The 13,793-nt window shown below is 50.4% G+C and overlaps 7 protein-coding genes across 7 annotated transcripts; 5 read left to right on the forward strand and 2 right to left on the reverse strand.

Annotated features, from left to right (window-relative positions):
• Positions 1-171: 171 nt before the first annotated feature.
• AA0111_g662 (hypothetical protein) lies at positions 172-384 on the forward strand (the record flags this gene model as incomplete). Its single annotated transcript, XM_028652862.1, has 1 exon — positions 172-384. The coding sequence occupies one exon, from the start codon at positions 172-174 to the stop codon at positions 382-384; it is 213 nt and encodes a 70-aa protein (XP_028511707.1).
• Positions 385-3,397: 3,013 nt separating this feature from the next.
• AA0111_g663 (hypothetical protein) lies at positions 3,398-4,318 on the forward strand (the record flags this gene model as incomplete). Its single annotated transcript, XM_028652873.1, has 1 exon — positions 3,398-4,318. One exon carries the CDS (start codon positions 3,398-3,400, stop codon positions 4,316-4,318), a length of 921 nt encoding a protein of 306 aa, XP_028511878.1.
• A 32-nt stretch (positions 4,319-4,350) lies between these two features.
• On the reverse strand, positions 4,351-4,995 carry AA0111_g664 (hypothetical protein; the record flags this gene model as incomplete). Its single annotated transcript, XM_028652884.1, has 1 exon — positions 4,351-4,995. One exon carries the CDS (start codon positions 4,993-4,995, stop codon positions 4,351-4,353), a length of 645 nt encoding a protein of 214 aa, XP_028511709.1.
• Positions 4,996-5,767: 772 nt separating this feature from the next.
• AA0111_g665 (hypothetical protein) lies at positions 5,768-6,694 on the forward strand (the record flags this gene model as incomplete). The annotated part of the gene is made up of 2 exons (XM_028652895.1): positions 5,768-6,144; positions 6,196-6,694. 2 exons carry the CDS (start codon positions 5,768-5,770, stop codon positions 6,692-6,694), a joined length of 876 nt encoding a protein of 291 aa, XP_028511708.1.
• Positions 6,695-7,685: 991 nt separating this feature from the next.
• On the forward strand, positions 7,686-8,710 carry AA0111_g666 (hypothetical protein; the record flags this gene model as incomplete). The annotated part of the gene is made up of 2 exons (XM_028652906.1): positions 7,686-7,854; positions 7,914-8,710. 2 exons carry the CDS (start codon positions 7,686-7,688, stop codon positions 8,708-8,710), a joined length of 966 nt encoding a protein of 321 aa, XP_028511710.1.
• Positions 8,711-8,896: 186 nt separating this feature from the next.
• On the forward strand, positions 8,897-10,107 carry AA0111_g667 (Norsolorinic acid reductase A; the record flags this gene model as incomplete). Its single annotated transcript, XM_028652917.1, has 2 exons — positions 8,897-9,470; positions 9,530-10,107. The coding sequence occupies 2 exons, from the start codon at positions 8,897-8,899 to the stop codon at positions 10,105-10,107; spliced, it is 1,152 nt and encodes a 383-aa protein (XP_028511879.1).
• A 309-nt stretch (positions 10,108-10,416) lies between these two features.
• AA0111_g668 (hypothetical protein) lies at positions 10,417-13,784 on the reverse strand (the record flags this gene model as incomplete). Its single annotated transcript, XM_028652928.1, has 4 exons — positions 10,417-11,943; positions 11,993-12,240; positions 12,289-13,418; positions 13,468-13,784. 4 exons carry the CDS (start codon positions 13,782-13,784, stop codon positions 10,417-10,419), a joined length of 3,222 nt encoding a protein of 1,073 aa, XP_028511877.1.
• Between the last annotated feature and the right edge of the window lie 9 nt (positions 13,785-13,793).

The raw sequence follows: 13,793 nt of genomic DNA on the forward strand, positions 1-13,793 counted from the left end.
CGAACAGACTACAACTACACCTACTCAATTGTATGTTTATCCTGAAGCTCTCAGCTAGCTAGCCAGCCACCTCGGAACCCACCTCCCAACTACTTCCATGCGACCAAACGTTCATCTACTAACCTCCCATTCCAGCCACCAAAACAACTCACATACCCACCACCCATCACAATGTCTGCCCCCAACGCCGGCCGCCAGTCCCCCGAGCCCGAGCGCCAATCCGGTGCGCAATCCGGCCAGACCTCCAACAACGTCAACCAGCAAGGCGCCGGCCCCAAGGAGGGCGCTGAGAAGGCCAGCGACAACACCAAGGACAGCCTGAGCTCAAACCCCCAGCACACTCTGGAGAAGCACGCTGAGGAGACTACTTCTAAGAAGGTCTAAACGAGGATAAGGAAATGTTGAAGTTTGCGATACCTTCCTTTCGATATGGCTATCATAAGCCAGGACTCGGACATAGGACCTATGTAAAATCATTAGGCTGTCTTGAGGATGAATGAATAAACGAATGATAATGTTCACGTAACAATCTTTTGTGCTGTCCTTGTGTCTTGCTTGCGTGGTTGATGCTTAAGACTGTATGTTTACAGAAATGCACTATTTGTGCTTGTCGAGATATGTCTCGTACTCTTCTGTGCTATAGTCTACTCACCCTGTGCCTAACATCTTAAGAAGAAATAACACGGTAATTGAGGCGTATGCCAGACGCATTGTAAGATCTTACAAACAACACATCATCTAGAACATATGCATCTCCGTTATCTTTAGGCTAGTAAATATTCTTGTTCTGCTTCTACGAAGTATGCAACTAGAAATAGTATCAGAGAAGGCTTGCGTTCCCGCATTCATTCGCAGCCCACTGCCCCGCTATGCTAACCTTGCCCACTGCGGCTCTAATGATCCGACCCCGCCAAAGAATTTCGACATGTCATTTCCATCGTTCCACCATTGACTATCCATACTTATGCTCTTAATATGGTATTGTCGTGGACTAGTAGAGTTCACCCAGCAAATTTGCCATCAATCCTCACTAGGGCGCTTGGTCTAGGTAAGCTACCACTGAATCCAATTCCTACAACAACACAACTAACAATGCTCTCAGGGGTATGATTTGTAAGACACCACCAAACTTCCGCTCATCATCGTTCAACATCCTAACAATCCTCTTCAGTCGCTTCGCATCATCAAACGTGCGTACTTGTGAAAGGTCGTGGGTTCAATTCCCACAGCGTCCAGTACATTCTTTTTTGCCATTTTTTTGGTTATGAAGGCAGAGTGTGAATGAACATGCAAGGAAGAGCGACAGCGAGACAAGCTGTACTTGACACTAGTCTATAGTGCGTTCAACAAACGTATCTAGTTACTTTTTGCCCTCCGTATGCACTATTTCTAGGCATACTGTCATGATTGCTGTCAAGCGAAGTTGCATCTCCTATACGCCCTCGGGACCGTTGTCTAGCGCATATCCCAACACCACGTACATGGAGAGAAGCGACATGAGCTAGGTACTCAATTGCGCTTAGTGTCTTGGAATTGGGGCAAAAGGCAAGGCACACACCTGTTGGCAGCCGGATCGAGTCGCTCGGCGAGCCACCTCCAAGATCTGTCGTTCACCTCTCTGGAATGCGTAGATGTCACGCAAGGTCGTCACTTCGTACCCTAAACGCATCGCTACCGATGTCACCCAGATACTAGCATAATCTTCAGGGAGTGTTGAAAAGTTTATGACAGCACTTGAGCTGCTGTCCATACCTGGTTAAAGGAAATGAGACGCGCGCGTTCTCAAGAAGCTGTCACTTCTAACGATTTATAGGGTAGTTACATCACCCTGTAAGACAACAAACCTCGATCGAAGCTATGAGGCTGGCTTGGTCGCACAGAATTTAAGAGCTGCTCAGACTTTTGACAGCAGATATCAGAATTTCTGGTAAGCCTGCCGGTGAGTTGTATACGTGGGCGTTAATCCTACGGAGGCCTTAACTGTCGGGCTCTCCTAAACCCAACTTCGTCTGTTCCGTCCCGACATCGCTCGGAATCTCGGTAACTACTTCATCAACTCCCGAAGTTCTGAGCCCGGCAACGACTTAGGCGTTCTCGGAAAACTCGGCGTCTGCGAGGTGTAAGTCATTTTATGACACTTATCCAGGTAGACACGGAAATGGAACACTAGACAACAGAATCTGCGCAGCCGTTACGTACACAATGTCTCATACTCTGTAGTATTACCGCCATCTTGGTAGCTATGCCATGCCTTCGCTGAACTCCGTTTCTCACTAACCCAGAACCCTTCTTCGTTCCCTCAAACGAGCTCTGCGGTAGCACGAGAGTGACGAGGCGTAAGGCCTATAACATCATCGGTGACATGCAGACAAACGTGGCCACATGGTATGTACCCCTCTTTCTGATTCGATCAGGTCGTACAAGAAAATATGTCGGCATGCTACTCTAACCCTTTCCCATACTTGGGCAGGTTGTACAAGCAAATGCATCTTCACGGTAGCTGCTCCGGCGGGCTGGGAAGAGGCTCAGTATGTCGAATTCGGTGGCCCTCTTCTCCAAGATCCCATGTCGATCTAGCTCTTCACGAGGATTTGGCGTTGATTTCGGCAATGCACATCCGTGAACTCATCATAAGATGGTCTTTGACCGCTGTTGACATGACATCTTCAAGACGACAAGTAGCAGCGCCAACGCACAAATTTCCATCTCGATTGTATATACTACCTGTTGGCTGAGTCGTTTGCAATCGTTACATTCACCCACTTCCTATTTCGTTTAGACAATATGCCGTCTCTGTCGAATGAGGCTCTCATCGCTATCGTTACTCTTTTCGTGGCTTGCCCTCCTTTGGTTGTTCTCATCTGGCACCTTGTTAGACGCTATCGGAGCAAAAGCCTTAGACAAGATGGTATGCTAGAGAAGTGGTAATCAATGTGAGCTCGATTTGGTTGACCTCTTCTCTAGGTGTTGAATCTGCTAGCCACTGTACAGCGAACTCCACCACCTCTACGATGAAGAACATGATGGGATCTACGACGCATCCTACGGCGCAACCTACCCCTCATGCTAGGACAATTGCTACGATAAACCAACTTTTTATGGGCAACATCAACATCACGCTGCTTTATCCTAATGGTGCCTGTCCACCTATGTAGTCAACACACTTCCTGCCATCAATTACTCCTTAAGCACAGCTCGACAATGAGAGGCTATTCGGATAGCCGCGTTTAGACTAGAAAAGATGGCATGTCATACATAAAGAACAATTATTTTCAAGCATCAAAAGATACGGTTTCTCATCTCTGATGTCTGAACTGAGGCTGCGCGATGTTACAAGAAGAAACGATGTGACGATATAGATATTCTTATCACTGTACAGTGATGGAAGGAGGAAAAGATGGCACATGGTGTCAGCCCCATGAACAGAGATATTGTGAAGCACAATGACCGAACTCTCATGTTCTCTATTCGCTGGCAGATGCCGGTGATTCCGTTCTTCAAGACCATGGTCGCTCTTATGGGGATTGTCTCCGCATCGGCCGCCCAGGAAATCTGGGGCACGGCTTATTGGACACCACTGCAAATCATCGATACCTGGATGGACACTTCTGGTGGTCGTGCAGCAGCTTTCTTCTGTGCTTCGATTTGGGAACTCGGCCAACTCAGCGTTAACATTAGTGCAAACGCCGTTTCTTTTGCTAACGACGTCACGACACTCGCACCAAAGTACATCAACGTGCGCCGCGGCTCCGTTTTTGTGGCTTTCGTTGGTGGCTGGGCGCTATGCCCTTGGACTATCGTGGCTTCTGGAAAGGCGTTCCTAAACTTCATGAGCGCATACGCCATCTTCATGGCGCCCATGGCAGGTATCCTGTTTTCCGACTACTGGTTAGTCAAGCACAGAAGGTACGACGTGCCTGCTTTGTATGATCCACGAGGTATCTACCGATATGGTCGCTATGGTACAAACTGGCGCGCTGTGGTTGCCACATTCGTCACCATCATCCCTCTACTACCAGGATTGGCCAACAAAGTGAACCCAAGTTTGAAGCTTTCAGCTGGCTTACAGAACCTCTTCACGTTCAATTGGCTTTATGGATTCTTTTTGTCCATATTCTTGTACTACTTTTGCAACCTGTTCTTCCCAGCTGAGGAGACACTCATTCCACGAATTATAACCGGCTTTGAGTATTTGGAAGGGGTTGAGGTTGATACTGAGGCGGGAAGCCCGTCAATCGATGGGAAGATTGGTGATTCCAAGATTGAAGCCGGGACACACGCGTCTCCTCGATCTTCGAGTCAAGTCCAAGACAGATAGAAGGTGATATAATGTGCAACATTTGGATTAAATTAGAGCCCAAAGTCCTCCAGTTTTCTACCATCTTCCAATCCAAAGGTCCAAACATCCACATCAAGTTCCTCACCTGACCACCGAACACCTTTTACACTCCTCACCCCATGGTTCCTGAAACGCAATCTTCTAAACAATTTTTGCGCTTCTTCATTGTCGGGGTCAGTCAGACCTGCAATCTCTTTTACGCCCTTCTTTTCATCAAAGTAGGTGATCAGGCCTTGTGCAGCTTCGGTTGCATACCCTTTCCCATGATAACGCTCAATCATGTTGAAGCCCAAGTCCGGTATGGTAGGTGCTTGTTCGCCTGGGACACGACCGAGTTGCATGGTGACATAACCGATGTGTTCTAGTTTCCTTTGTGAGAACGGAATGCCAGCGTTCCTTTCTTCTTCCGCTGGGGATGGTTTCAAGCTGACTAGGTACCGTCCATAGCCCGTCGTGCGGAGTTTCTCATCCCCGTTGCTTATAATTTTCCTGGCACCTTCGCGATCTGGTACTTCTCCCATAATGTTTGGATGCCGTCGAACAGAGGGAGCCCCATGAAGGAGCTCGATGACAAAGTCGCAGTGTGCATCAGATGATGGGTTGCAGTAGGAAAGGTAAAGGCGAGGAGTCAAGAAGTGGAAGTCGTATGGTGACATTATGAAGTTTGAGGAGAGAGTTCAGTTGATGTCTGCTAGTAACCAAGGCCTCCGCTGTCCTGGGCTTGTTTATGAACATACACTGGACGCGTCAACGGGGTACGTATGGAAGCCTAGACTCATATGAGTCATCAACGTTGCTCCCTCAGGCGGCCAGCACTAGGAAGCATGAGGAAGCTCAGAAACGGCGATGCTGGTATCGCGTATTCTCCTTTCAAGATACAGTACTGTTGTGTGTGGTTTCTCCGGACAACATTGCTCCGGATGACTAGACATTCCGATCAATCGATGTTATATCCGAAGAGATTACTCCGAACCTGCTCGCTCTCGGTCAGGCCATTCCTGCGAGCCAATTAGATGGGTCTGAAGAGCCAGCCATTTATCGCAGTCCCGGTACACCTAAGTTTAACATATGAATAACAGAGTTGCCATTCGATATGATGGACTCAGTCCTTCTGACTTCATCGTCTTCTCAGCACTGATACGGTAAGAGGGGCGATAGCTTGCCGGTCGTCTCGGCACGCGACCGTGCGATTTTAAGACGTATTCCAGTCGTTGTAGTACTGGGACTACAACGCTTAGTGAGGACAAGAGAGAAGCGCATGCGGGGTGTGAAGCTTGAGTTACGAAAGGGTCGCGAGGTGCCTAAGCCTCTTGCGGTAAAGTGGATGGAAATTGTGGGGAACCCCCGCCTTCCGGTATTCTCTTCTTTCCATACCTCGACACCTGGCTTCTTCAAGTCACGAAACGTCGTATACTTACAAACGACATCATGGCGCCACTATCCGGATCAGCCAAGAAGAAGAAGCAGAAGGAGAAGGAGAGGGAGCTCCAACGCCTCAAGGTGATTGAGGAGCGACAAGCGGGGTCGGACACGAGTCCTGATGAAGAGATTCCAGCCACCCAGCCCTATGGACCTTGGGAAGAGCCAAAAGAGAAATGGGATGCACGTTTGGAGGCTCAACCCCCAGCTGAGAAGTACTCTGAATTCGAGAAGCGTGCAAAGGCCAGAAAAGGGCAACCCATCGAGTATCAGCCCGCTGCGATCTCCGATGAGCAGACGCTACATGTAGATGCATCGACCAAGTTTGATAGCACCGCGAAACCTGTTCAGAAGCTGGTCTTCGCTTCGGGTATCAACCTTGACGAGTATGTCTGACTCTGTCCCAAACTGTAGTCACTTTTGCTGATCATAATCAGCACCCTCATTGACGTCATCGCGAATGCAGACGCTACGTTCCGAAGTGCAGTCCGTGTGTTCGTCGCCGGTGACGCCGAAAGGAAGGAGGCAATTGAGATCACAAGTGCCGGCGTGGAGAAACTCACCAAAGCCCTGCCTCAACTAGAGGTTATTGCTCTCCACGGCACATCCAAGCTCACTCGTACCGCATTCCCAACTATCCTCAAGAACTGTGCGAACATCGAATCCGTCACCCTGACAGTCGTCCAAGGCCAGAAGTCCAAGCGCATACGTCTCAACAGCACACTCGAGTGGCTGAACGACAAGACTTTCGTACCCAAGCTGCGATATCTCGAATTCCGTGGCGTCTACCACGAGGCTTTCCGTCGCGAGTTCCTTGAGTTTCTTACCCAAAGCAGGCCGGCACTAGAGATCGTGTTCGAATTTGACCGGCCAGCAGTACTTATCCGGGATAACGAGACCATTCCACTCGACCGTGTCCCTGCTGCTGATAAATAGAGCACAAGTGCTTGAGTTGTCCGATACCAGAGACCACCACGACGGGGGAGATGGATGTGAGCATTTCTACGACGGAGGTCCTGTGTCTGATGGGCCGCGAGCCGACGGGCGCGTAACTGAGTAACTTTAGCAACGCTCTACGAACAGATTTACTGCCCGTTGGTGTCGCAAGGGTGAAAATGAGAAGGTTAGGTCATGGTAGAATGATCACTTATTGTCTCTACGAGAAAGATGGAAAGACAAGCTTACACGATCGGGGAAGTCTGTCTGACTCTCAGTGGTCAAGCCATAAAACCAATAAATAAAATACGACCACTATACGTGGAAACGAATCAAAACTACAAAAGCTGCGGATCCGATGTGTAACAGGACGTAAGATATTGACTGAGCCACGAAGCGTGCGTAACATCTTTTCCTTCGGGCTTAGGAATAATCGGCGACAAGAAGGCTAAGCTCCGTATGATGAAGATTCAATGAACGGAGATAGTCAAAGAATCCGAGCAGTTGAGACTTATACAAGCTGAACCGTTGTGCGCATTATCCGGCTATATCTGCACCCTGCGCGACATGTTTGGTACGTATGATCAAGTGATAAGACTGACATTGGCTTCCGTTGTTCATGTTTGTTCATGATTACAACTAGGACAGCGCGCATTTCTCCTTCTTTACACATAGCCAAATTGCGAGTGCGAGTACGAGAACGATCCGGTAGTGGGTCCAGCCGCTGTTCTCGTGGCACCGGTGCATCAGCCCAGGCACTAGTGGAAGCTAACGCGGACTTTATGCAGGCTGCTGACGGCCAATCGAAGCATCATCAGCGCAGACTAGACGTCAAATCTTCGATACCACCTCAAAACGTGATGCGGCTATGCTGTTTGTCGAAGCGGGGCTCAAACGCAAAGGTCCGATTTGCGAACCGTCATCAATCTGCATATATGCTCGTTCCTCGCTCGGAGGATAACAACTTCAAACGCGATCTTCCCTTGCCGTAATGTCAGCAACTCCGATGTCATCAGATTCAAGCCATCCAGGTGCTCCTATTGAGCTAGCTTGGTCGTCTCAGCGACCCGAGCTGCGCAGCGAGAAAGAAGATTGGATGGGCGTGACGAATCCCGTTGAAAGGCGAAAATTGCAGAACCGCTTAAACCAGCGAGCACGGAGTGAGTGGCCCTATCGGATAGTTCACCAAAAGCAAAGAGTAAAATCTAACATCCTCCAGGAAATCGCGCTCAAAAGAAGAATGCCATCATCAAACAGCCACGTAGTGTCATCATACCTGACGATACCCATGAGAGCGATGCATCGGGTCGTGAAGGCAGCACGTCCGATGCTTCTCAAGATAGCTCCAGCGAGCTGGATGGCACAATGATGCGGAAGTCATGCATGGCCGCTCATCCGAAAGTGAAAGAGCTCATGCAGCGCTTCTCCGAACATGCATATGCCAGCTACATGCAAGGGACACCCGCTTTGTCACACTTACCACTGCTTCTCAAGTATAACGTAGCTAGTGGTCTCGCGCGAAATGCCGACCTACTGGGGGTTACAGCACAATACTATGATTGGTATGGCATCTCGCCACTAAATAAGCAGGGTCCACTCTTGGGTTCGGGAGCTGGAGCGGAATGGCCTGCATGTCTACAACCCACTGAATTACAAAGTTCCATAGAGCATCACCCCTGGCTCGATCTGTTCCCCTGGCCCAAGGTGCGCGACAACATGCTGCAAGCGTTTCAACGAACGGAGCCCGTTGACTATGAAGACGAGCTATGCATCGATGTCTGCGAATACAACCATCTAGATCGCAGACCAATACTGATAGTATGGGGTCCTCCCGAAGATCATCGCAGCTGGGAGATCGATCCCATATTCCTGGAGAAGTGGGGCTGGCTGCTCAGCGGATGCCCCGAAGTGTACGAAGCCACAAACTACTGGCGCGGAACACGAGGCGAGAAGCCGATTACTCCACAGCAGTGGCATAGCACGATACAAAGGAGTTTGCCAGACCAGTTCCGCTAACGGAGTTACGACAAGGATGTCAGCAGAGTGCGGGTGGAAGTGGGCCATGCATGCATGACGCCATGGGCTCGAGATGACAAAACCATACCTTTACAATGCGAACACGCTGCATCGTATCTGTATTACAGGTGTTCAGGCTGCCAACTACAGTGACTAGACTGCTGTCCCTCGAAAAGCGCGGATGACATGGACCCCTTCGCACCACCGCCGAAGCCGAAGACCGCCTTGGGCTGGCACCGCGTCTTGTCGCCCACTGCCAACGTCAAGGTTTCACCCATCTCCTTAGGTGGAATCAGCATTGGCAACTCGTGGAGCAAACTGTTTGGTGTTAGTGAGGATGCCGACTCTCTGCTGGACACCTATTTTGACCTCGGCGGCAACTTCATCGATACCTCGAATACCTACAATTCGGAAGAATCTGAGAAGCTTATCGGCGAGTGGATGGAGAAGCGAAACAACAGAGACCAGATGGTGATCGCAACTAAGTACGGAGCGGGCTACAGGGCCTACAATAGGGAGAACGAACCGCTGCAGAGCAATTTTACAGGCACAAGCGCAAAGAGCATGCACGTATCAGTTCGAGACAGCCTCCGCAAGCTCAAGACCGATTACATAGACATTCTATACGTACATTGGTGGGATGTTGGCGGTAACGTGGAAGAGATCATGCGCCATCTTCATGCACTTGTCATGGCTAGACAGGTCCTCTACCTCGGGGTCTCGGATACGCCAGCCTGGATAGTTGTCAAAGCAAACGAATGTATGTATCGCGAGCATATACAAACCCTCCACTTGAACCATCGCTAACCTGCCATACAGACGCCCGCCGCCACGGCCTAACACCCTTCTCTCTTTATCAAGGCCGATGGAACGCCGCCTACCGTGATATGGAAGCCGAGATAATACCCATGTGCGAGGACCAAGGCTTAGCAATCGTATCTTGGGCCTCGCTTGGCGGCGGCCAACTAGCTACGACCTCCCAAAGAAAGGCTGCAGAAGAAGACCCGAAGTCTGGTAAAGGCTTTTACAATGCATCAGAGAGCGACATAGCAGTATCGGAGGTCCTCGAGAAAATGGCAGGAAAGAAGGGTGTTACATTGCAGCAAATGGCGCTGGCATACCTGTTCCATCAATCCACCCACGTTTTCCCTATTGTGGGTGTGCAGACCGTGGAGCATGTCAAGGCAATGGTACCCGCATTGGGCATCTCGTTATCGAAAGAGGAAATTGAGGAGATACACGGTGCTGCGCCGTTCAACCCACTGTTCCCACAAAACTTCATCTTTGGCGGTCGATCGTACTCCACGAGGCTGACGGCGGCGAACCAGGCGAATTATCAGATGGCCGCTTGGATAGACGCGCCACCCAAGAATCCGGGGTACGCGCCACGGTCATGAGTGAGACTACGGGTACGGAAGAACAGAACAATCAAGTAAAATGAGTGTATTTAGCTGTTATGCAGCTTCTATGTAATAATGAAGTACGATCAAACGCCCTCTCAATTTGTTTCCCAACATCTTCTCTTACCCGACTACCACTTCTTTCCTTCTTCAGGTCTTCTACCTGTTTTCTGTACAACACGCCAGTTGAAGGCTCTCTTCCGTATGGCAATGATGTGTTCAGTCTAATGATATAAAGCGAATGATTAGAGGTTGAAACAGCTTTACTGTTTCTTGCGTAACGCGGCACGACCACGAGTTTGCCACCTAGATGTAGAACATGGTATCCCTGATCCTCGGGTGAATTTGTACATCAGCCGCAGTTGGATCCTGCCCCGCGCCTCCAGTCGCCTCAGTTCCAGCCATAGAAGGTGCTGCACTCGGCATCGGCGTATCGAACAAATTCGCCAGATAGCAACGAGCACGTTCACAAGCCAGGTCAGCATAGTAAGCTGGTGGGCAGAGGCTGACAGCTTTGGTCGCACGACCGAACAGGTAACACATGTTGTGCGTGAGGTCTTCGACAATGTCAGCAATGTTGCTGAACGGCGCCGGAACCTGTTTCGCGTAGATCTGACGGAATATCTCGTCGTGCACGATGTAATAATGGCAAGGGCGAGCCGTGCCCTGGAGTGCGGCGTGAGCTTGGAGGAAGAAGTCCCAATTGCGGGCTTCAGTTACGCCGCGATCAACGACAGTACCGGGCTTCGTGTTGCCGGAGCTCTTGCCAATATCAGGATTTCCGTCGCAATCTTTCGTGGCTGTTGGGTAGAAGCGGGTCTTGTGTCGCTTGCCGCAGATGACGATCGTGAAACGCGGAAGACCTTTCTTGGTATCGGTGGCTGGGTACACTGCCTCGCATGCTTTGCGCAACTGGGGAAGCTCTTGTGAGAGCACCATATCGTACTGCCCCTCTGAAACTCCATCACGGTAGATCAGAATATTATCAGGCAAAGATTGGTGAGGTCTGCCTTGGTGGTCCTTGCCCTTGGTCCTCCACAGGTTGAGTCGTGATTTAAGCATCTCGGCGAGGTCGTCGACATTCTCCTGTCTTCCACGCTGGATACGCAGAGTAGCAGGCCATTGACCAAGGAACCTGTCAACAGACGCAACCATTGCCGACACCGATGGTGCGTTAGAAGCTGAGCCAGGCGATGGGTGAGTGACGTCGATACCGACTACCATGGTTTTGTCAGCTTCAATCAAACCCAAGTTCGTTTTCTCGACGATCTGGTTGATGCCACCCAACTTCAGATTGAACTTCAGCGCCACGTTGGCAATGTATTGGTCCCGTCCTCGGTCCTTCCAGAGCTTAGAGCCCACAGAACAGATGGTGTGAAGACCATAGTCTTTGTCGGCGAGCGTCTTGATGCGCTTGTACAAAGTTGTGTTTACCTCTGGCAAGACAATGAACAATAGATCGACACGGTCGGCCTCCTTTCGTAGGAATGGACCTAGGGAAGCGTCATCTGCGTGCTGAAGCTGGAGACGTTGCACAGGCATGGGCTGTTGAGCCATGACACCGACCTTGAGCAATCCTTGATGGAATTCCTGCATCACTGCAGTCAAGGCCTGGGCGTCAAAGGAACCTTGTCTATTCGGAAGAGTTATCATGACAGTCGACCACTTCGCCAGTCGGGTACCGGTGTGAAACTTGATGTTCATCATGTTCCAACGGCCAAACTTCTGGTCAACTGAAGCAGTTTTGTTTTGTTGGTAAATGACCCTTGGACCGGCGAGAACTCGACCTGGTACTTTGATTAGACCCGGAGTAACGGTAAGACCGAAAGAGCGCTAGACGTAGTTAACATATAGAACTATGATGGCAAGACTTGCGGCCTACCAGAAGTATGTTCGTATTCCCATCGAGCCCAACGGTCGGTACGCCCTCATCAAGAACCGACTTTGCGTTGTCCCATGGCTTACGAACAGCGTATCGGATCATTTGCTGTGTCTGGAAGGCATCAAGCTTGGCCTTCGATGGCTGGCCCGGAACAACGATGCAAACCTCTGCAGGAAGGTACATCGGATTCTCCCGATTGCCACAATTGACTACAGGAAGTTCAGGGTGTTGAAGGATACGGTTGTATGCTGTATGATGTTAGCATCATTGTAAGACAAAGGTGAAGAAGAGCATACTTGTTCTAAAGAAGTCGAACACAGTGATATATCGGCCGGATCCAGAAGGTGCTGGTCCCTTCGGCTGAGCCTTTCCTTTGCCCTTGCCCTTCGAAGCACTCGCTTCCGTCTTGGGTACACCAGATGATCCAGCATCGCTGTCAAGCCAGAATTCAACATCCTTTGCGCCTGCGCCATGCGCCTTGATGCGTGGTCTATTGGCCAGTTTATGTCCATCGTCCTTCCTAGCAAGTCCAAAAATGGTCTTGATTCGTGGAATGACCTGACCAGCTTTGTTACGCTTCTCAGGGAGATGATTTGTCTGGACGCGAACCAACTTGAGGAACTTCTCTAGGGCGCTGGTGTTTCGGGTACCGTAGTTTCCCATAAGCGCTGGTAGGGGCCCATCGTGGTAAAACGCTCCGTGGCTGACATTGATATTGACCAAGATTCGAGCCGTTGCAACACGCACGCTGGAGAAGAAACCACGAATGACATTGAGGCCAGAGCCCAAGTCGGCTTTCATCGCGTTCTGGCTGAGAGAGAAGCTTTTCGTCGACCCTATCGTGGCAAGGTTGTTTGCCGACTTAGCGTAGTGATTCAAAAAGATGTTGAGCGCTTGAGTCAGCTCTTGTTTGTCACCAAATGACTGACCAATGTTGGTAGAGTTCATCCAGTTGACCAACTCACCGATGCTTAAAGCTTTTGTGTATTTGACGCGAACCTTGTATACAGCGGCGTTGGCTGCCGGTTCGTCCTCGCCTTCGGAACGGAACTGAATCTCGAAGACGTCGTCGTCATGCTTGAATTTTGTCTTCGAAACGATGGTTGCTCGGAAATCGGTTGCAATATCGGCTTTGTGTACAGCCAATTGCGGCGTCTGGAGTAGGAGCTCGACAATTCTGTGCCGCTTCCTTCCAGTCGTTTCGGGCTGAACATCGATATCGTAGCGATACAATACCATGTCTGATGGTGGCAGCAACTCAACGTAGTTTGCAGTAAGCTCCACCTTGATACCCCTAGTTCCATACCCAGGCCTAGTCGGGTGACCCTCTTTCAGCTTCAAAGTGCTCAGATCGAGCCCTTTCTTTGCAATCGGAAGCAGGGCATCTTCAATCTTGGCGACCTTCTGATCTTGCGGACTGGAGTTGCTAGATGAAAGTTAAAGCCGATAGGCAGGAACATGGCTTCGCAACTTACGAGAAAGCCTCGATGCCTTGTTGACCACCTCCAGGCGGTCCACTATAACCTCCTCTACCGCCACGACCTCCACCTCCGCCTCTATCTCCTCGAAAGCCCCCACCTCTATCGCCGCGGAAACCACCGCCCCTGTCGCCACGGAAACCGCCGCCTCTATCCCCGCGAAACCCACCGTCTCCTCTCCCTCGACCTCCAAAGTCGCCTCTTCCGCCACCACGGCCACCTCCACGATCACCACGATCACCTCGATAACCACCTCGACCTCTATCTCCACCACCGCGGCCTCTTTCTCCGCCACCTAGAGGTGCGTTGGACATGATTCTGAA

This window comes from Alternaria arborescens, assembly GCF_004154835.1.
Source record: "Alternaria arborescens strain FERA 675 chromosome Unknown contig_1, whole genome shotgun sequence".
Lineage (NCBI taxonomy): Eukaryota > Fungi > Ascomycota > Dothideomycetes > Pleosporales > Pleosporaceae > Alternaria > Alternaria arborescens.